This window comes from Drosophila pseudoobscura, chromosome X (assembly GCF_009870125.1).
Source record: "Drosophila pseudoobscura strain MV-25-SWS-2005 chromosome X, UCI_Dpse_MV25, whole genome shotgun sequence".
In the NCBI taxonomy this organism is placed as follows: Eukaryota; Metazoa; Arthropoda; class Insecta; order Diptera; family Drosophilidae; genus Drosophila; species Drosophila pseudoobscura.
The window spans coordinates 37711270-37738646 of record NC_046683.1 but is presented as its reverse complement, the minus strand read 5'-3'; the positions used below and the strand labels follow the sequence as shown (position 1 = coordinate 37738646).

At 46.9% G+C, this 27377-nt stretch overlaps 5 protein-coding genes and 1 long non-coding RNA gene across 11 annotated transcripts in view; 3 read left to right on the top strand and 3 right to left on the bottom strand.

The window, feature by feature from the left end:
• Nrg (Neuroglian) overlaps positions 1-20496 on the bottom strand; it is a 46118-nt gene extending 25622 nt beyond the window's left edge. For 3 of the 4 annotated variants that reach the window (XR_004470718.1, XM_015186904.2, XM_015186905.2), the window contains exons 1-3: positions 20407-20496; positions 2654-2941; positions 1150-1279 (exon numbers count right to left, since the gene is read on the bottom strand). Coding sequence is in view for 3 of the 4 variants with exons in the window: in XM_015186904.2 (XP_015042390.2) it covers positions 1150-1279; positions 2654-2723 (200 nt within the window). In the remaining variant the exon portion in view is untranslated. Of the gene's footprint in view, positions 1-1149; positions 1280-2653; positions 2942-20317 lie in introns of all 4 variants that reach the window. The other variant, XM_001354290.4, reaches the window with a different exon arrangement.
• Positions 4575-9608, top strand: PIP82. 2 transcript variants are annotated; one of them, XR_001453020.2, is made up of 4 exons: positions 4575-5001; positions 5544-8909; positions 8964-9138; positions 9204-9608. XR_001453020.2 is itself a non-coding variant. In XM_002134598.3 (3 exons), the coding sequence occupies exons 1-3, from the start codon at positions 4779-4781 to the stop codon at positions 9020-9022; spliced, it is 3648 nt and encodes a 1215-aa protein (XP_002134634.2). In that variant the 5' UTR covers positions 4575-4778; the 3' UTR covers positions 9023-9608. The 2 variants fall into 2 exon arrangements, 1 of the variants encoding a protein (XP_002134634.2); XM_002134598.3 differs by having other exon boundaries at positions 8964-9608.
• Positions 11080-12849, top strand: LOC117185166 (uncharacterized). The gene is made up of 2 exons (XR_004470719.1): positions 11080-11517; positions 11602-12849. It is a non-coding gene; the product is annotated as an uncharacterized lncRNA (long non-coding RNA).
• A 1116-nt stretch (positions 20497-21612) lies between the features above and the next one.
• On the top strand, positions 21613-22585 carry BthD (BthD selenoprotein). 2 transcript variants are annotated; one of them, XM_015186903.2, is made up of 2 exons: positions 21613-21723; positions 21789-22585. In XM_015186903.2, the coding sequence occupies exons 1-2, from the start codon at positions 21694-21696 to the stop codon at positions 22332-22334; spliced, it is 576 nt and encodes a 191-aa protein (XP_015042389.2). In that variant the 5' UTR covers positions 21613-21693; the 3' UTR covers positions 22335-22585. The 2 variants fall into 2 exon arrangements, with proteins under 2 accessions (XP_015042389.2, XP_033237656.1); XM_033381765.1 differs by having other exon boundaries at positions 21613-21732.
• A 609-nt stretch (positions 22586-23194) lies between these two features.
• On the bottom strand, positions 23195-25386 carry tth (toothrin). The gene is made up of 2 exons (XM_001354289.4): positions 24665-25386; positions 23195-24580 (listed from the first exon to the last, which is right to left on the bottom strand). The coding sequence occupies exons 1-2, from the start codon at positions 24967-24969 to the stop codon at positions 23584-23586; spliced, it is 1302 nt and encodes a 433-aa protein (XP_001354325.3). The 5' UTR covers positions 24970-25386; the 3' UTR covers positions 23195-23583.
• On the bottom strand, positions 25157-26712 carry LOC4814201 (fatty acid hydroxylase domain-containing protein 2). The gene is made up of 2 exons (XM_001354288.4): positions 25948-26712; positions 25157-25892 (listed from the first exon to the last, which is right to left on the bottom strand). Exons 1-2 carry the CDS (start codon positions 26661-26663, stop codon positions 25769-25771), a joined length of 840 nt encoding a protein of 279 aa, XP_001354324.1. The 5' UTR covers positions 26664-26712; the 3' UTR covers positions 25157-25768.
• Between the last annotated feature and the right edge of the window lie 665 nt (positions 26713-27377).

The window sequence follows — 27377 nt, the reverse complement described above, 5'->3', positions numbered from 1 at the left end:
GGTTCAGACATTACTCACGACGCCAGATTAGGTTTCGGCATAGCTTCCTTTCCAGCACAAAAGCTGACCGAAAATTTACATACATATGTACATATGTATACATATGTATGTATGTATATATGTACAGCATTTTGTGGGATCTTAATATTGGTTAGCTCATCGAATTTTAGATACACCTCAAAGGTTGAAAAAAGTTTTACCCTTCGGGAGGAGAGATCACCCCTACATGGTGCTAGACCACTCTGGGAAAGAGATACATACTATCTATATCAATCATAATGATCATCGTAATCATATCATAATGATCAAGAATTCTTAATGGGGTTGGAAATGATTCCATCTGGCTGTTACATACTCGAATGTACATATGTACCTATGTACCTATGTACATCCCCATACATTATCATTTGTTATGCCCCTGAATTCTTTTCATACCTTCCTTTATAGCTTCATTCATACGAGCATCAGAGCCTGCGATTGTTACATATGTACATATATGTAATTATACAAATCAATTTTCAGTGGCTATGCTGCGCCCCCCGACACGTACTGACTGATTTTCTGTCTCTCTCGCACGCACTCTTTGTCGTGTCGTTCAATGTTAGCGCCGTTTGGCGGAGGAGAGCCATGCTGACTAAGTATCGGGTATAAATGTAGAGTTGCGGTCGCAGCAGCAACTCACAACGTTCCCGCTCGATTGCATTCCATTTGGCTTCGCTCAACAATTCCTTATTCTTTTAGGACAAGCTGTATCAAATTCTGAGCCAAATGCTGCTTCCTCGGTTCTATAATAAATTCGAAATACTTTGTGACGACTAAAATATTTCGTAAGAAACAAGGCCGGAAAGTAAACAAACAAAAAACGAAAACGTTTTTTATTCAGATCTGAAGGGGGAATATATATTTCGGTCAGAAGACTGCTTAAATTTGATTTACGTGAATCGGCGGAATCGGGTGAATAGGGGAAAGGGGATAGAAGATAGAGGATAGAGGATAGAGGATAGTACCAAATGTACCAATAAATGTATACCGAAAATATATGAACTGATTCCATTGAATTTGCGACGACTCCGCTAGTTTATTGGCCCATTTTAGATATTTTTAGATTGTATCAAATCTTTTAGTATATGTATTTGTACGGGTACTTACTCTGGCTCGGGCTGTCCATCGGCCTCGCACTCGATAATAAATGGATTGTCGCTCTCCTTATTCTGCTGCGCCACCTTGAAGAGAAGCTCGCCGGGTGCCGGCTGCTTGATGATCCGTGGCGGGGAGTTGGCTGAGTTGGGGTAGAGCAGGAGGAAAGATTGATGAGCACTGGGATCATGCCACTAATTGGTCGCATCAATTTTAAATTAGGTTTGATATTATTTTTAGCTCTTGAGAACTATTGAATGCTTAGTTTTGAATGCTAGCCAGACCTGCAAGGGGGACAGGCAGGGCTGTGGGGCTGTGGGGCTGTGGGGCTGTGGGGCTTCCGCATCGAGCTACTCTCCGAGATGTGAACGAAATACATTTATATCTCTCCATTATATAAAAAAGTGTTTTAGCGTTGTGGCCCAATATTCTACTCATATCGGAGGTTGGCGCACGAACGAAGGGAATGTCAAATTTAATTTCCAAATGAACGCAAGGGAAAAGTTCTTTTTTCTTTTTACTGACTTTTGATTAGTGCTGATTGTTGTCGTGTGGAAAATAAAGACGTATAAATTTGATATTTTCAACTACGAAGATCTCATCAGAAGTTCCAATTTCAGGATCAAGTATTGTCGACCAGTTTATTAAACCTAAAAATTACGTACATATGTACATAAGTACAGCTGCGGCGAAAAACTAGCACCATGGGGCTAATGTGTCTGTACTGACGGTTTTTGTTTAAACAATGGATTTTATCCATAAAAATCTATATATCTATAAAAGCCAAAGAAACGTTTTAAAAATTTGAGTTCAAAATGTAGTATTAGTTGTAATATTAAAGGTTGTAGTTATGTTGTAACTCGGCATTAAAGTTCACCTAACTTTCGCATCTTTCCCTTGGGATATTAATCCACGAACCATGCAGGATACCCCAAGGATCTTTATGGCTCTTTGGTTCCGCATCAGCCACATATTTTTAAATTTTTTCTTTGCCCCATACCCTTCCGGACTGCGGGCACCTATTTTACGTTCTTGTAACAAGATCTCTAACTTTCCCGGTTCTTGGCGATTTGTTGAGATACTTTTTTAAATTGGTCCTTGCTCTCACGAAGCAAAAGTTTTGCCAGAAATGGAGATATGCGGCCTTTCTTCCACAAGTTTCTTGTTGGAAACATATTTTAAACCGACAATTTTTTGATCCTTGATCCTTTGATCCTTTCTTCACTGCAGTGCTTTCCAAGACCCATAACTACATTAATTTGGTAACTTTCTTGTAACAATCGACGTAAGCCTAAGAAAATAAGAACTGTTAGGAGAGGAGCCATGTAAACCCATTTAATATTACATTTTTGTGCACGAAATGTTGGACAGTGGTCATGTTTTGAAACAACAAAGACTGTTGAACCTAGCAGTGCTATTTTTTTCGCCGCCACTGTATGTGCATGGGGTAGATGGGACTAGGGGTCTCAGTGCAGATCCCCATCCCCCCGCATCCCCTTCGTTGCTGTGGACTTACTTCTTGCAGTTGCACTGCCCAAAAAGGCAGCTAGCAATATCGCGGCCAGCATCGTTGACTGCCGCCGCATTTTCGAGCCGCTCCCTCTCTCTCTTTCTTCGCGTGTGTGTTGCGAGTGTGTGGTGGAGAGTAGAGTCTGTGGCTGTGGCTGTGGTTGTGGTTGTGGTTGCGGGTGGTGTGTCTTCTCCTTCTCCTTTTCCTGCTCTGCTTCGACTCTTAGATCTCGCACAATTTACACACTAATGAAATTGCATCCACGTCGAGCTTTTATCTTTTCTCTTTGTGGCACTGAAAATAAAATTATTATAATGTTGATAATGATTTCCAGAACTTAACACTTTTCAATGCGAAACGAGACGAGACGAGACGAGACGAGGCGAGGCGAGGCGACGCGTACGAGCGAGAGAGTAAGGTGTGGGTGTGCTGAGGGGCATGGGGCAGGCCATAAAAGTTTAGCATGTCTGTGTGGCTGAAAAGAGAAAAGGGAGAACAGAGAGAGATGAGTAATGAGTAATGAGTAATGAGTAATGCAATTGTCTAATATGATTCAAACTATGATCGAATTATACAACGTTGTCCGCTCCAGCAGCGTAACGACTACGAGTACGACGCGTTTGCCTGTCACAGCAGCGCAGCGCAGCGCAGCAGAAGGGTATACAAAAACAACACAAAACAGCTTCCACATATCTACGTATGTATACCTACATATGTATCTCTATGTATGTATGTAGTGTGTAGTAGTGACAGGCGCGACATTAGACCCGAAAGAGAGTTAGCGGACCACTTGATTCTCACCAGTCGTGATTCGGTCCAAGGAATGAATCGCAATCTGGTATTCACCCAACCCTATTTGCATCCAACATGCAATTCCTAAGGCGGTGGGCGCTAGGCTCCAGTCGAGGGATCATGGAAGCGTGGATTAATTCATGGCATATTTTGTATTCGCAAATCAGCTGTTAAATAGAACGATTGAAGGAACACGAGGAACACGAGCCTCGAGACTACGATTACTGATACTCAGCTTCATGCGTTCAAACATATATATATACACTACATATACATATGTAGATGTACATGTCTACATACATATGTCGCTGCTCTCTCTCAGCATCGCGAAACCGCAATATCGCAGAGGACCACGCTGAGCGCGTTCTCTCACCATCTCGTCCCTTCTAACCCTCTCTGAGCGAGTCGTCCTTCTCTACGCGCTCCCTCACTAAAAAAAAACATGCACAGCAATGGGACAGACAGGGGGCAAGGACAAACGGTAAATCGAAAAGAAGACAACGGAATCTCGTATTTTACAGAGAGAGACAGAATTCGATATCGAATTCCGACGCACTGCTCAAAATCGATTGATCGATTATTTATTACTTTTCAGCGATATTTGCCTTGGTTTTGAACATAACAGTACGACGGTACGATGACGGAGGAAGTGATTAAGAGAACTGCGCGAGGCATTGGAAATACGAATATGCACCACAAGGAAAACCCAAGCCCCCCCCCCAGGCTGAGCATAGAATCAAGTGCAAGAAATGCCATAGCAATAGTCGATGGATAACAAATGCCCAAATGCCAGAGGGGGCGTCATCATAGACCTGGTTTCCATGGGCCGAACTGGTGACAGGGTCTAGGGAAAATGGAAATTAGAAATGGTGCCAGAGGCCACGCCAGTTAGCGGGAATACGAAACCGAATACCGAATACCGAACACCGAAACCGACTACAGAACACCGAATACCGAACCTCGAATACCGAGCACCGCACCGATGGGGCGGATGGAGGAGAGCAGGGGAATGAAGACCGACCTGGAGAAGGGTTCTCTGTCTGTCTGTCTGTCTGGCTGGCTGGCTGGATGGCTGTCTGTCCGCTGTCAGCCAGTCCGCGCGTTAATTTAATTAGCAGTTTCCCATTGAAATTGGGTGCAACCCGGTGTGTGGCTTTGGGGCCAGAGCCGATGCTGTCCGCCGGAGCTTCAAACTGGCTAAAATGCTGAACTGCAACGGACGTTACCAGTTTTCGCCGTTATCGTTGTCGTTGTCGTTGTCGCTGTCTCTGTCGGTGTCGGTTTTGTTGTTGTCGCTTTCGGAGTTCTCGGTGGGGTCGGAGTTGCAGGCGAGGGTGCTATGAGCCACCAACAGTTCCATCACTACCATCATCACGACCAGCTGCAGCAAGTGCAATCGGAATCGGTATTGAAAGGGAACTCCTCTTCCGACTTGGGCTGCGAAAGGAATCCACAGAATCTGCATAATCCGGGCCACTCCACTACCGCACGCGGCATCGGCGGCGGTGGGTCAATGGACCTTCGTAATCTCTGCCAGCGTCTCGATGTGGATCGCCTGAGAGGTGAGTGCTGGTTTTCCACAACATTCCCCGCAAATTTGAGCTAGGATCAGGATGGAAGCCCATAGAATATTTGAATAGTTTTCAATTTAGTTTTTTTTTTCCTAAATAGCTCAAGTTTAAAGGCAGCAGCCTCTAATATCGGAGACTATTATTAAGCACTATAATTTTTAAAGAACTAGTTCATCTCGTGGGAGTTTGATCAGCTCGAATGCAGTTCGTATGGATAATATCAAAGACTAGCAAATTGCCAGGACTAAGCGGACCGAAAAGTAGTTTTTTTCTGCGCCTCGCGAAGGACTGTGTATTTCGTTCTTGGATTCGGGGAACCGACTCCGGTGAAGCCAGCAGGCGGCAGGGGCGCGGTAAGAGGCGAACGATGGCCCAAAAGAGAATTGAATCAAGCAAAAATCGAAGTGGAGTTTTTTCCTGATGCAATCAATTGGTGTATTTATTATTTCTTGTGCACCCAGAATCTGTTTCCAGAGTTGGTTCCAAAAAAGTTCACGTTCATTTATTTTATTATTATTTCTTCTCCTCCGCAGCCAAGCTGCCTTCGCTGCCTTCGCTGCCCTCGCTGCCCTCGTTGCCGCAACTGAAGCTCCCGAAATCGCTCCCCAAGCTCCGCGGTCGCAAGGTCTTCCGCAGCTCCAGGAGAAGCCACAGCAGCAACAGTAACAAGGATGGGGCCGGGGGAGCAGCAGTCAACGGAGTCGACGGCGGAGGAATGTGCACGCTGCCGTTGCCGCTGCCACAACAGTCGCAGCAGTTCATCAACCGCACACCCCAGCGGATCTCCACCATCAGCTCGTTGATGTACGAGGAGCAGCAGCAGGAGGTGGGCACGGGCATGGGAATGGGAATGGGAATGGGAATGGGCCAAGGAACAGGACACAGACAGCCAAGCACCTATCGAAGTGCGGGGAGTCTGGATGACGATTATTATGCACCGGACAGCGGAGTCGGGGACCGTGCCTCGCGACCCATTAGCCCCGTTAAGATTCCGTCGGCCCCAGTGGAAGGTGGAGGCCAGCCCCCGACTCTGACGCAGCGCATCCAGAGGGGCTACAAGAGCCTCAGCGAGCTTCGGCTGAAGCATCTGTTCACCAAGCAGACGATCCTGAGGCGGGACGACATCCAGGTGGACCGCTACGTGGAGCAGTACGAGGCCGAGCTGCGGTCGGAGCGGCGGGCACTGGCGCGCAGGGATCGGGAGATAGCCGACAACTACGACATTCGATTCAAGACGCTCGCTAGATCCGGACAGAACAGTCCCGACCGAGAGGCCGGACAGGCGGAGGAGCGCACGAAGCCCCAGAAGCCGCGCAGCGTGGCCGAGCAGAGTGGAGATGAGAGCGGAATGGAGGGCACACCACCACTGCCCGCGAGAAGCAGGAAGCCGGGCATTGCAGCCACGCGATTCGCCAAGGTCCGACAGCCGCCGCTGCAAATGGAGGAGCAGGAGGTGCAGCGGGAGCGCGAGGAGCAGCCGGATCGGGAGGCTTCGCCGCGTCGCAGCAGCTATAAACAGCTGTTCCAAAAGCTCCCCAGCTTCCCCAACACCCTTCACAGTCTCCAGAAAGGTCGCAGCAAGGAGGAGAAGGGTGCGGGGGAGGCGGCATCGAGCACACCTCAAACCCCTCCACCGAAGTCGGCTATCCGCAAAAACATCAAGAGGCTGCGCAAGTCCATCAAGCGGCCAGCGAAGCTCAAGGAGAAGCGGCAGCAGCAGCAGCAGCAGCAGCAGCAGAAGGCAGTCGACGATTCGGACGAAGAGCCGCAGCAAGGGAGGGAGAGCGACAGGGACAAGGAGCCACCAGCCAAGTCCTCTGGCAATCTGAGAGCCCGCCTCAGTCGATTTGCCTCCACGGAGCAGCTGCAGGAGCGCTGGCGCAAGAGCTTCAAGACCGCAGCAACCAAATCGCAGGAGAGCCCCAAAGGGGGAGCAGGTGCGGCGGCAGGAGCAGGAGTGGGAGCAGCGACCGGAATGGCCATTGGAGTCCAACTGGAGCGAACCCTCACGAAGCTCAACGAGAAAATGCATCAGCTCAAGTTTTTTCCGCGCCAGGGAGGGGCAGCCTCCTCCCCCTCGGAGACAGTCGGGGGGCAGTCCAAGCCGAACACTGTCGGGCATGAGCCCGTCTTTATTGACGACGATGAGGAGCTGGCTGCCACTTACCATCACAGCGATAGCGACGAGGACGAAGAGGAGCGTGGCAGCCAGGACAGCGGACACGATGTCTGTGCTGCGGAGGCATTTGGGCAGCAGGAGGATGACAGCGAGGATGGGGATGAAGACGAAGAGGAAGAGACACAGATGGAGCACCCCCTACCAGGAACTGCGTCCGCCCACGCTGCTCGACAAATGGCGACGCTGGCTGAGCTACAGGCGGAGGCGGCAAAGGGGGGATGCCCAAACGGAGGACGCTCCTTCGCGGCCTGGAGCAGCGATTCGCTGGAGGAGATCCCCGACGAGGACTACCCCCGAGTGCTCATCCACCAGGAGCACACCGACGACTCCTGCGAGTCCACGCTGATCATCGCCGTAGCCACAAAGACCTCGAAGGCATCATCGCCGGCCCTTGTCCGGAGCCCGACCCCAACCCCGACCCCGACCCCGACCCCGACCGGCACTACCACCCAGTGGCTGCTCAACGAACCGACGGAGCAGCAGCCGGGAGGGGCGGAAGAGGCTGAATGCTGGCCTGGTCCCCGGCCCCTGTGCAAGCCTAAGAGCATTGATATCTTCGAGGCCTCGGGGGCCGCGTTCGCCGACTTCGACGAGGCGCTCCGCAACGCCCCCATTCTGAGGATCAGTGCCGGGAGCAGCTGCGATACGAGCGGCGAGGAGGCGGACGATAGCAGCTCCAGGGTCACAAGAATACGGATGCAGACCTCCCCAAAGATCGGCAACAGCAGAGAGAGCCTGATGGCCCAGGAGCGGGAGGAGGAGCAAGAGCAGGAGCAGGAGCAGGAGGAGGCGAAGGATGCGGATGAGGAGGAGGAAAAGGAGAGGCGTGCTCTGGAGCGTCCCCCGTCCGCCTCGCCTCCACCCCCGCCGCTTCCAAAGCGGCGTCCGCCGCAGCGCAGAATCTTTACTCCGCCACCAGCGCCCATCTACGATGCAGTGCCTCCGCCGCTGCCCACCAGCAAGCCCCCGCCCCTGAGCATGACCACTCCTCCCAATCGCGCTGCTTCTCCTGCTGTTCCCGCGTCGCTCCCAGCGGTTTCGTCCCTCCCGCAGAGGAGCCGTGCCTCCATGACGCGCCCGGCCAAGCCGCTGGTCAAGACCAGCTCCCTGCGGCTCACCTACAACGAACAGGTGCTCCCCGGCGACATTGGTAAGGTGAACAAGCTGATCTCCCGATTCGAGGGCGGCCGCCGGCCTCGCCTCTGTCCACGACGGCTCCACAGCGAGGAGTACGAGCTGACCGCCACCTCAGCCAGTTTCAACTGGGACGAGGATCAGGATGATGCAGCGGAGGAGGAGGATAATGGACAGAAGGAGGAGGCAGCATCTCCCATTACTCCCACCAATCGACCAGTAGTCATACCAGAGATCGTTACCACGCAGCCCAGCAACAACAACAACAACAACAACAACAACAACAGCCACAGGAGGAGGGAGAAGGAGGAGGAGGAGCTCCTCACCATGGAACTGTCTTTGGATCGCCAAAACTCCAACTGCAGCCGCTCGGAGTACGGGTCGCCCCTGGCCTATCCCTACCCCAGCAGGCGCCGCAGCTCGGCGGCCACTGGAGCTCCCCCTTTCACGCTGCCTGCTCCCCAGCAGCAACAGCAACAGCAGCAGCAGCAGCAGCAGCAGCAGCAGCAGAGACAGCAGGCACGACGCAGCCGACGATCCATGACCCGCGACGATGAAAACTTTTACAGCTTCGACAGCGACGAAGGTGAGCCGAAGCAATCCTCCCTGAATCTTGTATCTGAATCTGTATCTGTTGCAGAGAATAGCTACTACTCCATTAGCCCATCGGGCAGCAGTCGCTACGTGGTGGAGATCTGAGCATACAAGAGATACCAATGTACCGTCTAGGGTCCCATAAGGGATCACTTATCACTTATGGGACTACGCTCCCATATCGCTTTCAGTCGCGGGCTAGGCTCGACGGGTGCCTCGAAGTGTGTATAGCCAGCCGGGGGTTGCCCCAGCATCAATCATTAATCCGATTTATTTACACAAACAGGAAATCCTTTTTGCCAGACTGCGAGCTGGATCTACGACATGTATCCTACACCCTACACACGGGTATATATTCATATACATATATACATATATGTACATACATATATAGGATGTATGATAGTGGTGGGAATATGAAGGACTAGTTTGCATCGTACATAATCTCCGGATCGACTGTAGTGCGCGATTGATCTGCAAGGGTATGCACATCCATTAAACGTCTACTGGAATTAATGGAAGTGCGATTCCAGTACTGCCCTCCGCACGGCAGAATATAGTACATATATTTTCCATATAATCGTGCATATTATATAATAAGATGATCTGTTTTTTTTTTTTTGCTAATTGTGTAAGCGTTTATTCGGATATAGATAAAGTATAACAACGAATTAAAAAAACCTATATGAAACAGTAGTTTTCGCCTCTGAAAGCGATGTAAGCGATGCGTATGTACGTGTGAGCATACGTACATCTTTACGTTATACGTATGTATGTACAGTAGAAACTGCGACGGAGTCCATCTGCTGCAAGGATGCAAGGGTGCAAGGGTGCAAGGGTGCAAGGGTAGGTCGCTGCAGAGGTAGAATCCTCAACGAGGGACGTCCGTACAAATGGAAGTCCGTCCCTAGTTGATTAATGCACCCAGGTGTGGGAGGGGTGGATTGAGCGAGACACAGCTGACACTTCCATGCAACACCATCCACCACCATGGCCACCGGGCCACCGGGCCTCCAGGCGGCCATCGGGCCATCAGGCACCACCATTATTCATATCATGCGCGCGCGGTGGTTGCAGCGCAGGCTCCTAGTCCTCCCTTGACTCCTATCCGATACGAATCGCTGAACGAGCGCATTTTAATTCATAATTTATGCTAATTAATTAATTAAGTAAAGTATCCGCGCCACCAGCGCATACTCAGGAGAGGGGTGGAAAGGAAAATACATACATACATATGTACGTACATAAGAGTGTACATAAATTTGTATATGCATATATCCAGGCATATACCACAAGAAACTGAAGAATCGAAGAAATCCGGGGTATCCAGGGGATCGTATGAACCCCAGAGCTGTATGCCCTTAATGTCCCTTGAATAATTGCCAAGCAAATAATGAATGAGAGCTCTAAATGAGCTCTTTGTCAGAGCGAAGAGCATGGCCAAGTGCAAGGTCAAGGAACCTTTCAAGTGTCCTCCTGCCCGTACCGCGGAAGGCATTTTCGTAGTCGTCGATACATTTGTATTTTGCACTCTTTTTGTATGTGTGTAACGTCCCTCCGTCTGTCCAGACTATTGTATCCAGACTCCTGGTTTTCAAAATTTAAACCCAGTGTAGTTACACTATAGTAGGTCCCTCCTAGGATGCATCTGCAGAAGTATATATGTATAAAGCTGGTTCGGACTCCGACCAGGAACTTGGATTTTTGTTGGCCTTGGCCTTGGCCTTGGCCTTGGCCCCTTGATTCGACTGCAATGCAGTGGTCCTTGCTTTCGACGGACCTTCCTTGCCCTTTCCCCTTCACATGTCCCTCTTCTGTAGTATCCATTCATTTTTACGAGCGTCGTTCTGTGCCTGCTGTTGACGTTTGTGCGGCGCCTTTTGCGGCTGATTCATTAGGCATCGCTTGATGGTTTTTTTTAGCCTTATTCCCTTCTCATTCCCTTGATCTTGCTTCTCCCTCCAAATTCCACTTTGAGTTGCGGTGTGGGAACGGTAAACGGTAGGGGAGGGGAGGGGAGGGGAGGGGGGGTGCTGTGAGTGAGTGAGTGTTTGAGTCACTCGTCTCTCTGTGTGTTTGTGTGAGTGTTCAGTCAGAGAAAATTAATTAGCACACCCTCTCCCTCCACGCCCCCCCCCCCCTCTCCATGCCCAACCCACACAGCACCCATACATGATCGCTTTGAGCTTTAATTAAAGCTTTCTTGTGACGATTGGAACGATGTGCAAACACATCTCTCTCTATCCCTGTCTTTCTGCTGGCGAGGCTGAGGCTGATATCGTACCCACCCTTCCCTTCCTTCCCTTCCCTATCCACCCCTCCTAATCGGAGACCCTCATCGAAGCGCATTAAATTCCAATAAATTGCCTAAATTAAGCAAAACGGAACCAGGAATGGAACGAATCGGAACGGAGCCATCAATGCGCCTTCGACCAGCATTTCTCATTCGAGAATTGCTGTTATTGTTGACTTTTGGGCGCAATTAAAAGTACATTTTATTGCTGGAAAATTCTCCATTGCGTGGTGGAGGAAGCCGTGCAAGCCGTGCAAGCCGTGGACGCCGTGGACGCCAAGTCATTCTGGAGCCAAACCAAATACTCGTAAGTGCCACAGAAGCAAGCAACTTTAGGTAGCAAATAAATAGTAAACGTCCATGAATCAGACGATATTCTATCCCTCTCCAGCTCCCTCTCCCTCTCCAGAGTTCAGTTCAGTTCGGCTCGCTACTGTCCGCTTTTTGCATTCCAACCCTCAGGAGCAGCAGCAGATGCAGCACCACCGTTATTCGACACGCGACTGGGACCCAGCTCCAGATCCAATATATCGCTTGCCACAGTGTAGCAACGGGAAAAGAGTGACAGGGACAGCGAAAGCGAGAGCGAGAGCGAGAGCGACAGGAGCACACAGGCATTACGCACACCCTACCCCCGTCCACCTATCCGTGTAAGCGTACATATGCGAGGGCTGCTATACAAGTTTCGTGCCTTAGCAGGACTCGCACTAAAAAACTGAAATTGACACAGGGGATGTGAAGCCGAGAGTTAGTTCAACTTTTACTGGTGCTGTCTTGTCACCGTGCAGTTGAGGCATCCTTGGACGTTGGAAAGGATTTACCATGATCACACAATTTAGGAATCGGTCAACAAGAGATGAATTTGAGTCCGAAACAAAACAGTAATCCACGGTATGGGTCAAAGCGAGCCAAATGCCAAATGCAAAATGCAAAATGCCAAATGCCAACCGAAAACCATTTTCCACCACCAAAGTTATTTTTTGAAAGTTGGGCCAGCTACTCATGTAGCACCCTACGTATGTATTGTATATCCGTTTGTATAAGCCATATCCAGGAGTCGGATTCGATCAAGAATCCACCCCATTCAACGGCCACATTCAACGGCTCCTGTTTTCCCAGGCCAGCGAACAGGGAATGGATTAACTGGTTGAGTTGGTTAACTGACAGACTGAATTTTGATTTTGCCCCGCTTAAGCAAGAGTGCGAAGAGGGACAATAGCCATGAGAAACGAAGAATACGGGCTCACACTCTCCCATAAATCACTTTTAAGAGGAACAACTTTTATCAAGAATCACCTTTCTCATAGGAGAAAATGGTAGAGGAAAACATGACTGACTGTAAAAATACCCAGAAAGTGATCTTTTGCCTTTTTTAATAGATACTAATTTCAGATAAAAATAAATAAAATTATATGGCAATTGGTTAAATATCGGGACAAAAGTACATACATACTCGTATGTACATATGTATGTATGTACATGGAAATGGGTTTTATTAGCTTTTAATTATTTGGTCTCGGTCGAAATATTCGAAACAGTGAGAGCTCTTTGCGGAATTGCGGAAAAGGCGGAAGAGGCCATGATCGCAGGCAACTCACGCTACGATCCGTTTTAGTTGGAGTACATATGTATGTACATACATACTAGACAGACTGTGACTAGACATACATATGTATGTGTGTATATATGTATGTATGTATGAAAGAAAGGAGCTAGCAGCTTTGATCTTGCTAAGCCGATCAATTAATTGCGGAGCCTCAAAGCTGAGGATTTCAATCCATTTGAACGCCACTCCACTCATTAGCGGAAAGAAAACCCTTTTGGGAAACGATTTCAGTCAAGCGTTTCCCATTTCCACGAGCAAGCGTCGCATCCAGCTAGCGAGCGGTAGAGAGAGAGTCAAAGGAAGTGACCAAAACGGGCGCAAAGCTTTACGCTGACTCTTTCCCATACGAGAGACAGAGACGGAGGCAAACCTGGTAGAGGCACAACGAACGAGAGGGTGGGGATGAGCTGGGGGCAGCAGTAGAGGTCGGGAGTCTCTGTCGGGCTTCCGGACAGCCAGAAGTTCAATGCTCCTCGTTCTGCGGCTGCGGCTGCGGCGGCGATGGCAACGGCGACGGCGACGGCAACGGCAACAGGGCAATACAATGTATATTATGGAATGCAATTTATGGAATGGAGCCACCAGTAGGAAAACTCTGCGGAAAAACAATGCCACTCTGGCACACAGCTGGCGACCAAGACTAACGGACTAGTAACCAAAGAAGACTCAAGAAGTGCCGCAGAAAGCGAGTGGGAGAGGGAAATGGGATCGGATCGGATCGGATCGGATCGGTTCGGTTCCATTCCAAGGCATTCCATTCGATTTCATTCCACAGGGGGTTTACTGTAAATCTAATTACCATATCGTACCAATATCAGACTTTCTTTTCATCTGAGAAACACTTGATCAGATAATATCAATCAATGTGGTCATAGCTGGAAATCAAACTAATTTCCTATTCAACATACATAATAATAATCGAGTGGAATGGTGATTAAACTCTTAAACAAGCAGCAACAATAACAATATGTACCAATTCCAGGATGCAGCTAATAGTGAAACTAATCGAACAGTAAACTGGTTTACATAATGTATATATATATGTATATGTATTTGTATATGTAGGTATATGTAGGTATGCATTCCATAAATTCATGCTAGAAACCAAATCAAGTCTGTAAGTCTTGGACTATGAATCCGCTCGATCTCTGAATTCCCTCCACTTATCATAGAGGACAGTGGGACAGAAGGAGAGCAGGAGAGCAGGAGAGTGACTCTAGCCTAAGAGCACAGAGCACACATCACATACATATGTACACATAAATACCCATATGTTTACCGGTTTGTACTTCTACTATAATGTGTACATAGTGATAGCTCATATAGTGAATTTGTACAATGTACATCTTAAAAAACTTGTATCAAAGAGCACTGGATCTGCTTTGAGCCTACTTTCGAAGGGCTTTAATGGATCAGCGAAGAAAACTCGCTTTCGACAGCCTTTCCTGTAGCCAAGTGGCACGGCGCGCCCTCTGCATGTGGCAAGCAACATAGTTGCATACACTTAGCCCGAATGACAAGAGGGCCTAATTAGCCCGCCCCGTTGGGTCTCTGTCTCTGTCCACTCATGGCAGAAGAACCATCGACAACAAACAGAGGCGCAGCTGGAACAGCTGGAAGGGGGCGCACTGCAAAGTGCAACGCGATTCGGAGACGCCACTCCTTTCCAGCTCCGTCATTTGTGTCCACCTGTGCCACATGCCTCATGCCAAATGGACCCTGTTCTACCATACCCTACCCTACCCGCCCCCAGTGCGTCGAGCATCCAAAAAAAAACACACTTAAAAGTGCAATGCCCTCGAGTGCCGTCGCAGTCGGCGCTGACGTTGACGGAGAAACGGTACCTAGGTGACCATCCACCCCCCAAACCCTCAGTAGCCGCCGGTGGAAAGAAGCCAGAGCTAAAAGCCAGAAAAGCCAGAAAAGCCAGAAAACAAAAATCTAACCGCTAAAACCGCGAACGGTCATGGAGTCTCTGCCCTGATAGACCTGCCTTGCCCCACCGCTGCACACACTGACTGCAAGGGCAGAGAGGGGAATGTGCGTGGATTGGAGGCGATCTCTGTGAAGCTGGATCTGGAACCATATGGAACTGTAGCTTCATCCTTTCCGAACATCTTATGTCTCCGAACTAACGATGATTCCATTGTATCTATAACAGATGTGTCCACGGAGTACGGACATATGTCTGTCCATATGTACCATTAGTTACAATTAATTATCCAATAGTATTAGCATTGCAGTATTAGGGTATTAGGCAATCGAAATACTTATACGCAATGTACTAGCTATCCTTAGCCTTTAGCTTCGCGATTCAAGGACCTTCTAGTCCTTCTGCGAGAGCTCCCGTACGATTAGCCCGGGTCATGGAATAGTTCGTTCCTTTCCAACTTTACCTTAGGAATGTTTTTCTTCGACTAGATTGCACAAAATTAAATATTTACAAAGGTGGACTTCAGGTGGACCTTCCTGCCTTCGCTCGTTTGATTTCTGCTCAAGCACCTCCCCACCTCCCCAAAAGCAAATCAGAGCGCAGATTGCAGAGGAAGTGGCGGCCCCCAAAACCCAAGCACAAACCACGCAAATGCAAACAAACTGTGGCAGGGCGTGGAGATTATCTATACATACATATGTATATGTACACACACACACACATGATCGTATTAATAGTCTCTCGAGAGATCTATTCTCCCTGAAAGGTTGGCTTGTTGTAGCCGTCTACGGATCTTTGGAGCACTTTAGTCCAATTTCTGCTGCAAAAGACTTTGACGACTTAAATGGGTCCTTTTCCTCTAAGAAAACTATATACATATGTATATATGTAGTTTCTTGCCCAGGTTTTTAATTTTTTAGGCAATTTAACAAAATTGTTTCACTAATTTGGCAATGGCCCGAAGAGATTGGCCTTCTCTTTTTCAGACTAAGAGCCAATCGGGCTTCTTCCTCTGTCAAAATTTACTGTGACTGTACCTATTATTTTAATCATCCGAAATGTGAGGTCAACTCACAATTTCGATTAAAGCCTTGTTATTCGGCGCTCCCCTGCTACATATTTGGCTCACGGAACCGCAACACATTGACAAACAAAATATGCCACACAAAATGATGTTTTAAACTCTTAAAGTACTCTTAAAGTGAAACAGATTATTGAAAACTTTCAAAGTGTAGCTATTAGTATGATCATGTGTGTACATGTGCATATTTATTTCAGAGTCCGTACGGGAGAGCCATTCAAAGTTTACTCTGTGCCGCTGTGCGTCTTTGCTGTGATCAATGCCTCGATTGAATTGAACTGAACTGTGTGCTCCGATGCGAATTAGTGGGTCACATTGCAAAACCTCGTGAACAATGGTATACACACTAGAAAGAACATTCTATATTTGTAAACAATATCTAAAGTAAGGCGGATCGAATATGTAATAATTATATGCTTCCTTCTGGGAAAAACACCTGCGAACACATCTCCCGAAAACAAGAATACCCCTCTGCCCAGCTCACGGTACACGAAACGGGCAACCTAGCGACCGAACAACGAGCTGGCAACCGAGTGAGCGGCAAGAACCAACCGATAGCCGAACTGGAAACGATGGTTGGTGATGACCTCATCATTTGCTGGCCGGCCCGAGGATTGTTTACTGTACGTAGCGAGTACGAGTACGCGTCGACCGGCGGCCTGCTTCCATGCTTCTATGCTTTCATGGGTCGTGGGCCTTTGGTCTGCTATGCATTGCCGCCGTCGACAATCGACAACGCACCACAAATGTGCTGTGTGTGGGCTTATTGATTTTCTACTGCTCAAAAAGGATTTCGGTGAGACATGCAACATGAGCCAAAAGGCAAATGACATCAGACAAGAGAGTGGAGAGTGGAGCATGGAGCATGGAGCATGGAGCATGGAGTATGGAGAGCCGAGCCACACACAAAGGATTGTTATTGCTGTTGTGCTCTGGGAATTGGATAAAAAGTGTCTGCGAAAGAGAGCGAGGGCAGCGGCAGAGCGAAGAGAACGCGAACGCGAACCCGAACCCGAACCCGAACGCGAACGCGAATGAGAACAAGAGAAATGACGCAATCGCCAGCTGTTTGGCAAAGTCAACAGAACAGTGTTGGATTGTTGTAGAGGGGGCTATGAAGTACGAGACGAAAGACACGGGGGGGAGGGTGCGGCAGGGCAGGGCAGGGCAGGGCAGCATCTAAAAATGTGCCCCAAAACTTACCACAATCCGCATGGCAAAAGCTCCAGAGAAAAGATACAGCCCGCGAGATATCAATATACAAAAATCCACGCACGCACATCTATACATATATAGTATGTATATAACATATATACCTACATATGTATATTTGCTCAATTGGAATACACAAATTTGTTCTTTATTTTTAATCTTTGAGTGTTTTTTTTTTGTTTTTTGTTATTCTTGATATTTTTGGGCGTTCCATTTGGAATTATAACAAATACCAGGCAATTGCACAAAAATATCGTCATAAATCTCATCAAATAAGAGAAAGGTAGGGGATGGAGCGGCGGAAAGCGCGAAAGATATCGATGATATCATTTTGCCATGCTCGGGGGCACCGTAAACGAAAAGGACAAGACATACCCCATGGAGGGAAGGTGACATCAATATTATCAATACATTCAGTTTCGGGATCAAACTTGGGACGTTGAATGGAACGTTTCACCGGTTCTTCAGTTCAAGCCAAATTTAAGTGTTTTTTCGCAAGGTAAATCAATCGGGCCATCAATCAAAATAACGTATGTAAATATATATACATATGTATGTACCCCTCTGTCTGTATATTTATGCGAAGGCTTCCATTTAAAGGTTTGCCATTTTCACGTTTTACAATAATTTTACGATAAACGAAAAATGCATCTTTCTCTTTTAATGATTTGTCGATAGAAAATTGAATTTATTTTATTTCTTTTTATTTCGATCAAACAGAGGAAAAGAATTCAGAAAACTGATGGGAGGGAGAATGGGGAGATCTGGCGAAGCATGACCAAAGTGAGTGTCCCCGCGAGTGATTCACCGCACCCACACCCCTCTGTTGTAGGGTCAGCTGCTTGAATAACGAACTGTTTTAATTATGCTCGACATTCTTCATTGTTTGCCATATAAATTAGGGTGTATGTGTGGGGGGGGGGGGGGGGGCCCTGGATTGAACTTCCTTTCAATGTGGCCCGTACTTGAGTTTCAAGTTCTTTTTTTATCGCTTTCAATTGGAGGTTCTCTCGCTGAAAATGATCCATATAAATGAAGGTTCGATGGGGTGGGAGGTGGGACGATATGAAACATACATGTATGTATGTAAATATGTGCCCATGCATATACATATGTACATATATGTGTATACTAGGAGTCAAAAAATCAAGCCAATTAAATTCTTCTGAAGTATGCACTTACATACATACATACATACATATGTATGTACGTATACTATACATATGTAAGTATGAAATATTGGATTCAATAATACTATAGTATAACACCATCAGGGTCCTCTAATATAATTACACTTAGAGAAACCTTCGCGATATACATGTCCACAGCGATTGCATATCAACAAGACTCAGCTTAGCATACAGTGGAACTTCGGTGACGCGAACCGCAGTATATAAATGTCCATATAACCAATAACACCTGCCTGAAATGCCACCAACAACTCCGCTCTATGGAAAAAAAAAGCTACAGCAACCGTTTTTTAGACTGGTAGGCTTAAAAAAGGTCTTTGAGCGGACCAGACGGGAATAATAGATCTCCATCCAAATTACCAAAATCCTTTAGCTTAATAGATGTATTGAGTGTCTAATGCAAGCTTGAGTTCTTTTGTCTGTCTCTCGCCACTTTTCCTACTGTGTGAGTGTTCTCTCTCGCGCTCTCTCTCTCTCTCTCTCTCTCTTGGGAGAGGGCTTTTACGTATATGACTAGCTTAGCAGAAGCTACGGAATGTTTCTCAAGATCATTTTGGCTGCGCCTCTCTTTCTGTCTCTCCCTCTCTGAGCACACACTGTGCTCCCACACCACACTTCCCCGCGGGGCAGGCAGCAAGGGCATTCATTAACCCAACCATCCAACTGGCAACTGGTAGGGTAATTTTTTAGGTCGGATCGGGGCGGAGGAATTTGGCTGTCAACTGCGATGTTGACGTCGACGTTTCTTCTGGGGCGTAGCGGGTGCGCAGTATAGCCAATGATGACGTCTGCCAGCGATGACCGCATGGGCGGTGTTGCCACAGAAGCACGCACAAAAGAATACATTTTATTATAGCAGTTTTCAGATTTATTCTCTTTTCATTAATATATGGAGAAATATATAAAAATATAAAAATACGGAGAGAGAGATACACATGTATCTCTGCTGGCTGCGTGGAGATGATCATTACTGTGATGATGATGGCAACATTGATGTCAGCATCTGCCCCACCTTAGTGGACGCTCTCACACACACACACACACACACACACACACACACACCAGTGCGCAACTTTAATTCGCGCTCATTGTCTGCCGTTTTGTATTCTCCTGCTCTTGTCCCATTCAACATCTCTTTCTAGCTAGCAAAACCTGTTTTATGTGTGTTTGAGCTCAATCGCAAGTCTCACTCAACTTGGATAATTTTTGGGTTTTCAATTAAGTTGTACGTAGGCCAAACTGGGATTTATGGATAACTTACCTTTAGGAAAATGTAAAGAAAATTTGATTTTCTCTAGGGACTAGAAATCGCAACAGCAACAGCAACAACAACTGTTCAATTCTTCAAACTCCGACTCCGACTTTGACTCAAACACCGCACCAGGTAAGCGGCAAGAGAGAAAGAGAGAGAGCCAGAGGAGGGTCAGCATGAGCGAACCAAGCGACGAAACGAACTCAAAACTCGATTACGAAGTTTTGGCTTCGTGGTACGGTACATAATGCAATACATACAAACATCAAAATGTAACAAAAAGTTAAGTGAAAAACAGCACAATAATTTTCAACAAGCTGCTGCTGACTCTGCCGCTGTCTTGGCTACTGCTTCTGAGCGGACTCTCTCGACTTGAGCTCTTTTTCGTACAACTGAACTTTAATTAATTTCGTTTTTGTTTCTAAAGTTGCTTTTGCTGTTGCTGTTTTCCTTTCGCTGCTTTCGTGACGTCCTATGTTGCCTCTTCTCCTTTCTTGTTGTCATCATTTGTATACATTTATTACAATTTATTTTTGAAGTTACTATTTTTTTACAATATATATTTGATTTAATTCAACTATTTTGGGTGCGGCACAAAGTGGAAAATTTAGAAGAAAAAAATCATCTTTTGTTTGGGTTTTCAATTTAGCAGCCAATTGTTGGGAATCTTTGTATGTCTCTTTTTCGACCGCCAATTCTAAACAATTCGCAGACACATATGTAAACATATATAGCCACACACAGAGAGATAACGGAAGAGCACAAATAGCCACAGGAAAAAAAAGGATGCAACAACAAAAAGCCAAGTAAATAGGAAACTTTTCTATGCCAACATCAAAATTGAACACGGCGGCGGCGACAGTCAGTCGGACTCTCTCGCTCGGTACCCGGCACTCTGCTGCTGGTTTGACTGGCCACTTACACACACACACACACGAACGGCAAAGACACAACCGGGCGCAACGAAAAAAATTAACGAATAACACAAAAGCGAATAACACAAAACCAGTATAGGATTTATCGATAAGATATACCGTCCGGCCGTCAGAAATATACCAAAATATACCGTCTCATTTTAAAAATATATCGTACTGACGTTCAAGTTCTATTATACATATTCCTTATTTTTGATATTCCGTTGAATATTATTAGCTTTATGGAACCCTCAGCTCTAAATTCATTATTTTATCCGATTAGTAAATCAATTTTCTACAAGACTGGTTAAATTAAATTTTCAGTCTTATTTCATTGCGTATAAAATAAGGTTTAAACGAAAACGGTCAACAACAATTTCCACTAGATTTATTTATTTACATAGTAACTACACGTTAACTACACGGTTGCTACATATAAAGTACCTGTTGATGTAATTACCCAAAGCGACACCTGAAGGGAAAATGAGAGTTTAAAGAATGTTTGGTTGTTTTTTCTTATAAACCCCATTGAACCGCCAGTGTGAAAAACATGGGCAAGCTGCTATTTCATCCCCTTTTTTGACATGCACTTTTTTCCGACATTTTTGAAAAAATTGAAATTTTGATGGCGAACGTTCAGAAATTTCTACATTGGAGCATTAAACAAGAGGGTGAGTGCAAAATGCGTTTTAAAATATTCTGGAAAATACCATGAAAGGTATAAAATTTGCAAAGTGTGTGAGCTAGACGTGGTGACAAGAACGTCAGCTTAATCGTCTGACGTCCAGAAATATACCAACATTTATACCGATGATTAAGCCCCGACTATATAAACGGTTCAACGACTTGAGATAAATATCGTAAAATATTAGTGATTGTAAATTCTTCTTGTAGATCTATGCCTTATCTTCTCTGAACTTATAAAAACCACAAAATCGTTCATCTGAACTGAGCTGAAATGATTCAATTTTCATTATTTTCGATGGAATATTAAAATACCCCCTGGTCTACAATGCGTTAATCGTATCCGTCAAGTACTGGAACCATATTCCTCGATTTTGATATTCGATTTGATATTAATAGCTAGCTAGGACTTCTATACCTGAATATATAAATTTATCCGATTGATACATCTATCTGTGTTCTCTTCAGCAAAAAACGCCTGCTGCTAAATTATCCATCGATTAAAATACATTCTTATCGTTTCCATACGAATATCATCCTCATCACTAGGCTTAAAGCGTTTCACAGCACTGGGAACAAATGGCGCATTTTTCTTAAAAGGTCACGTTGAAATGCCGCCGAAGCGACGTAAGAAAGTGATTGTAAGTCGGGTAAAGTGTGTATTTTAGATCACTCAACATCCAACATTTGTCTGTTTTCCACACAGGAGGCCACATTTGTGCCTGATCCTGGGGCAGCAGCCCTGGATCCTTCGCAGCCAGTCCTCTACATCGAACACTGCCGCTCCTGACGCGTTTTCGGTCGTCGGGCCGAAGAGCTACACGCGGCTCTGCAAGAGCGCGGTCTCCAGCAGCTGCAGCTTCAGCTGAATGTCGAAGGGACGCCTCGTCGTGGAGCGTTCGAGCTGCACTTGGCCAAGCAGCCGACAACGGAGGCGAGTGAGCAGCATTTTCTTTGGTCTGGCCTAAAACGTACTCCACGTGCCCAAAAGTTTCCCCCTGTCGACGATGTATTTCGGTGGATTGTCGAGATGCTTGGACAGGTAATGGAAAAACAACAGCCGGGGCAGGCAGGCGATCAGATACCCAAGGAGGAGGAGCCCGAACCCGAATTGAAGCAGGAAGCCGTGCCCGCAAAGAAATCTCAAAAGCGCAAACGCTCTGCCAAGACCACAAAGTCAGAACCAGAGCCGGTAAATGTCCCCAACGAAGAGCAGGTCGTATCCACCAACAATGCTAAGCGAAGGAAGTGAATCTATATTGCTTTGCATAAGAAAAGCCTTCGCGGCTTTCTGGATAAATATTTCTGGCAATAGAGCCCCATGAACGATGATCAGCAAATCCCGTGCGGAACCGATTATTGTGAAGCCCATTCGCATTGCCTTTGCCAGAATTACCAGCTACCAGTTACCAGTTACCCGTAAACACACACAAATGCAAAAACTTGTAAAAATCTGCACACAATTGTTATTCAAAAATATATTAAAACATCTTAGAAACCTAATTCTTTTGCCATTTTTGTAAATCTTTTTTCGATTCGATTTTTATGCCTCACTTTTATTAGAATTGTTTTGTTCTTATAATATGCCTTTGATTATCAAAATTTGCACAATTTGATTTCGTTTCGTCGATTTTTCTGCATTTTATTTTCACTTTCGTTTTAATTGGTTTTCATTTCTTCTTTTTAGCTCTTAAGTGCTATAATCCTAGAGAAAAATTTTGGTTTACGAAATCGAGTTGTCGTTAAACTATACCCTACCCTACCACTTGCCTAAAATACATTACATATCATATCAATTTTCATTTTGTCTCCCTTTCAACTAAGGTTTCGATTTCGATTAAAAGTTGAGCCCCCGAAAAGAAGGACTCAGAAGGCTCAAAAAGGACAGAAACCGAGATTGCGACTGAGTGGAGGATAGTATGTAGTCCGCGGGAGAGAGACTAGTAGTACATAGAGGGTGTGGTACATTCCGTATATATACATATATATATATATATGTATATATGTTTGAGATGCATAATGTAAAGTGAGACAGGACAGACATATGTAGTATATATGGCATATATGTACTATATATGTATATGTATGTAGGAAAACAAACAGTCAATTGGCTATGGGGAAGTAAAGTCATAAGAGACGACGACACATTGGAATTGTATTTGCTACGGCCTGTCTCTGTCTCTGGTCCTGGTCCATTTGCATTTGATTTGAGTTTGGGTTTGGGTACGTGTTTCTTGTTAAGAGAAACTCATCTCATCCGATCCCATAAGGAACTAATAAGCTACAGGCTTAAACTAGATTTAAATTAGGTGCGAAAAAAATATGTAGATTATGCGATATATCGATATAGAAAACAATGCAGAAAACAGTTACATCAACGTGTTACAAATACAAAAATAGTTTGGTTGAAGAGCTGGGAGGAAGAATGCGGATTGGGGGTAGGAGTGAGGATGGGGAACTAAGCATGGGAGAACTCTTATTGATCATCATTCGTTCATTTGTTACAGATATTTGCGATAGTTGCGCAAATGCGCATTCCCGTCCTCGACGACGCCGCCGACGCCCACTGCCGCAGCGGCACTCTCAAAGGAAGGCGGCTCAATGATCATGCCCGGGATGTGCGGATCACATGAACTGTGGGGCAGGCCAGAGCCCGAGCCGCCCATGGAGGATCCACCGACTCCTTTGGTCCGTCGCCGGCCGCGTGTGCCCACTCCCCGTGAGCGTCGGCCACCGGCGCCACCGCCAGCGCCACTGCCCCCACTTCCACCGCCGTTATTTCCGATGCCGCTGCTGGAAGTGGGCGTGCCTCCGCCGCTGCCACCGCAACCGCCGCCATTGCTTCCAGGGACACTGTCGCCTAACTCAATGGCCTCCAGGGAAGCATCCAGGGCGGCATCTGTGGTGGTAATGCGGGTACGCATCACGGCACTGCGTCGTCGGGCGCTAGAGCCGCCGCTGGAGCCACCGCCGCCGCCACCCCCACCGTCACCGATAGCCGCATTGGATGTACCCCGCTTGCCGGGACGACGCTTGCGCCTCTTCTTGTTGCCATAGCGCGGATCGTAGTCGTACTCGTCGTCTGCCGGCGACTTTGGCTCTTCCAGCGAGTCGACATCGTTCATGTCCATGTCATCGTAGAACCATTCCTTGGGCAGATCATCCTTGCACTGTGTTAACTGCTGCTGATGGTGCTGCTGTTGGTGGTGGTGCTGCTGCTGGCTATCCTTGCTATCGGAGGTGTCGCCACCGGCCGCACCCAGGGAGCTGGACTCCTCCAGGCTGAAGGCTCCATTGAAGTCGTGCGTGGTATCGCTGTGCAGTGCAGCCAGGACTGAGGGCGTCGTTGTACCCGCCCCTGTCAGCATATTGAGACTGAGGGAGGAGGAGCTGCTGCCGCCGCCTAGGCTGCTCAGGCCGATGCCGAGATTAACGCCGCTGGCTACTAGCGCTTCGTGCTCCTTGCGCAGCGCCTGGAAGGGTCGCTCGGGAAACCGACTAAAAGGAGGGAGCAGTAGGGGAAGTATGAGCAACCAACCTAATGGTGCAGCTGGCAGAGGTGAAGAAGCGGTTAGGACTCACCTGTACATCTTGGTCAAGTATTGGCGGCGACTCTTTCGCCACCTGGCCGCCGGATACGTGTAGATTTGTCCCTGCCGAAAGCCTGGCATCCGCTGCCGCTTGTCCATGAACAATTGTGAGTGGTTCTGGGCTACGCCCGTTTGCGGATCAAGGAAGGGCAGCCGCAGTCGCCGTTCGATGCACAGGCGTGTGTTGAAATTGGCACTGTACTCGATCGTCTCCCGGTAGCTGACATCCTTTAGGAAGTTCTCGATTTTCGCCAGATTAGGCATCGACACGATCTGTATGTTGACGGCCGAGGACATGGTAGTGCACTGGATCCTGATCTGGCGCTGGCTCCGGATCTGCGCGGTGATTAATCGGTGCTTAATCTTTTGCCAAGTTCAACTTGCGTCTAGGCCCTTAGACTAAACCATTCTCCCAGTAGCTGCTGCTGCTGCTTCTGCTGACGACAACTTGGATTCTTTGTATTTTGTTTCTTATCTCGTTCGCCTTTTTTTCTCTTGTTTTTTGTGTGTTTTCACAACGCTTTCACTAAGTGTTTCCGCACAGCGTTATCTAGGGGATTTTGGGTGCCATTTTACGTGTTTATGTGAGGGGCAGAAAGGAGGAGTTCCACATGACTTTCTTATTGTTTTATTAAAAAAGGTTAACGTTAATTTTCTGCGTTTACTTTGACTTTTTGCCGATTTTCTAGCCAAAATAGTAGAGATGAGCGATATTTACCAAAACCTGTTACTTGTCACGGGTACTTTTAAGTAGCAGTTTTATCAACATTTCAAAAGTAGTCGTGACTCGTACCACGTAACATGGGTTATCGTTTTTCATCGCCAGAGACTGTCAGAAATAATTGAACTTAGCAAAGATATGTACATACATATGTGTATTTTGTTTTGTTGGCCCCTGAAACTCCCCAACAAGTCACGTCACCATTATAGTGGCATAGAATTTTTCGCACAAAATACCAACTATTCTGCTCAGTAACCACAGCCCGACAACGAACTTGGGTCTTAATGCATACATTTGCCGTTTGGCAGCACTGAAAATTTGAATGTATTTACAAGTAAATAAAAATGATTGAAAATGTGTTAGACCGAATTGTAGTTATTTTAGTTTCCTCTTGACTGTTTTGCCACTGCCCCGCATGGGCGGTTTCTGTTCCGGCGTTGCACGATATGTCCCGTGCAATTTGTCCAGCAAACCGATCACACCATAATTATAGTTGAATCTGTGTATATGGAAGATGTGAGAGATCTCAAAATCAAAGCCAACCGAAAACTTACTTGGCATGGTGATAGTCGTGGAAGCGGACGGACCCCCCCGACCAGGGGAAGCTGTATCCGGTATGATCGCTCATCGAGTTGATAATGGCCAAGGCAAAGATCATCCAGGCCAAGGCGACGTGGGTGCCCAGCAGCGCTATTGAGAGTGCCACCGGGAGAAGGTTGGCCAGTACATGCTCCACGGGGTGGGCATACAGCGTGATCGCCGCTATCGGGGCCGTCCACTCGTGATGCTTCTTGTGCACATACTTGTAGATCGCTTTGTGGTGCATCAGACGATGGACATAGTAGAACATGATCTCCTCTAGCACCACGAACACCACCAGATCTCGCACCGATCGCGTGAACGTGGGCAGCTCCCGTACATTCAGACTGTTATTGTTCTTGTAGATCAGTTCGAATACCACCCACGAGGCCAACAGATTGACGACCGTCAGGTTAAAAAGCACCACCTTGATGGCACGCCAAAGCTTGGTCAGATCAACGGGCTCGTTCTGACCCGGTTGGATCTTGTATTTGCGTATGAACCGCGGTCGATTCGTAATATCCATAATGGTAAACAGAGTCGCATACACCCAGTAGACGGAGAATATCGTCACAGTGCTGCCCAGCACCCACAGCCGCCAAGGATCCTCGCCTATCACGTCGAGCAGCGACAGCCAGCGGTCCTGCATAAACTCCCCAGCCTGAGTCCAGCACTCCAGTAGGGCCTCCATTGTGCTGTTGGTCTAGTCTTTAACTGAATCTCCGTCCAAGTAGTCGGGGAAGCAGTTCAGTTTTTGAAAACTCGCTCTAGTTGTGCGCTACATTTGGCGAGGTTCCTTCGCTCGCCGCTGCCTCTTGGCACTCCCATGCACCTGTACACACATACTTATGTATCCACATCCATGTATGCAGGTTCGACTTCTAGGTTATTACAATTTGCCCCTGCTTTCTGACACCTGGGGGGAAGGGGAAGGTCATTCCGTCGATCTGCCTGACCCGATCAGCTAGTTCTGTAGCACTCTCTATCGTTATTCGAGCATGGGATGGGGGCCGGGGGCCTAGTGCGAGCTGATTGGCATTACGTACAAATTTAGAAATCAGCAATGCTTATCGGGTTTTCGGTTTTGTTTCGCATTCGAAGGCAGATTATTGCCAAGCATTAATATTGTCATAAGATTAGGCTTCTTTTTTTTAAATTTTATTTTCTTTTGGGCTCTGGAAATCTAACCGATTCAAAGTTCAATCCGACTTTATGTACTCTTTGGCAGCCTCTGATCGTGTCTTATCTGCTTTAGAGATTGCTGAAAGCGGCCAACTGACCACCTGGCTATCCATCTATTCACTTATCCACCTATTGACTATCCACATAGAAATTCATACATATGTATGTACATGCATAAATGGCAGCTTGGCTATCTGTTCAAACTTGTACAATATTTGTCCTT

Coding starts and splice junctions, on each gene's coding strand:
- PIP82 (XM_002134598.3), top strand. CDS start 4,779: ATGAGCCACCAACAGTTCCATCACTACCATCATCACGACCAGCTGCAG. Junction 5,002..5,543: donor CGATGTGGATCGCCTGAGAG/GTGAGTGCTGGT, acceptor TCTCCTCCGCAG/CCAAGCTGCCTTCGCTGCCT. Junction 8,910..8,963: donor CAGCTTCGACAGCGACGAAG/GTGAGCCGAAGC, acceptor TATCTGTTGCAG/AGAATAGCTACTACTCCATT.
- tth (XM_001354289.4), bottom strand. CDS start 24,969: ATGTCCTCGGCCGTCAACATACAGATCGTGTCGATGCCTAATCTGGCG. Junction 24,581..24,664: donor TACTTGACCAAGATGTACAG/GTGAGTCCTAAC, acceptor CCCTCCTTTTAG/TCGGTTTCCCGAGCGACCCT.
- LOC4814201 (XM_001354288.4), bottom strand. CDS start 26,663: ATGGAGGCCCTACTGGAGTGCTGGACTCAGGCTGGGGAGTTTATGCAG. Junction 25,893..25,947: donor CACGACTATCACCATGCCAA/GTAAGTTTTCGG, acceptor CCATATACACAG/ATTCAACTATAATTATGGTG.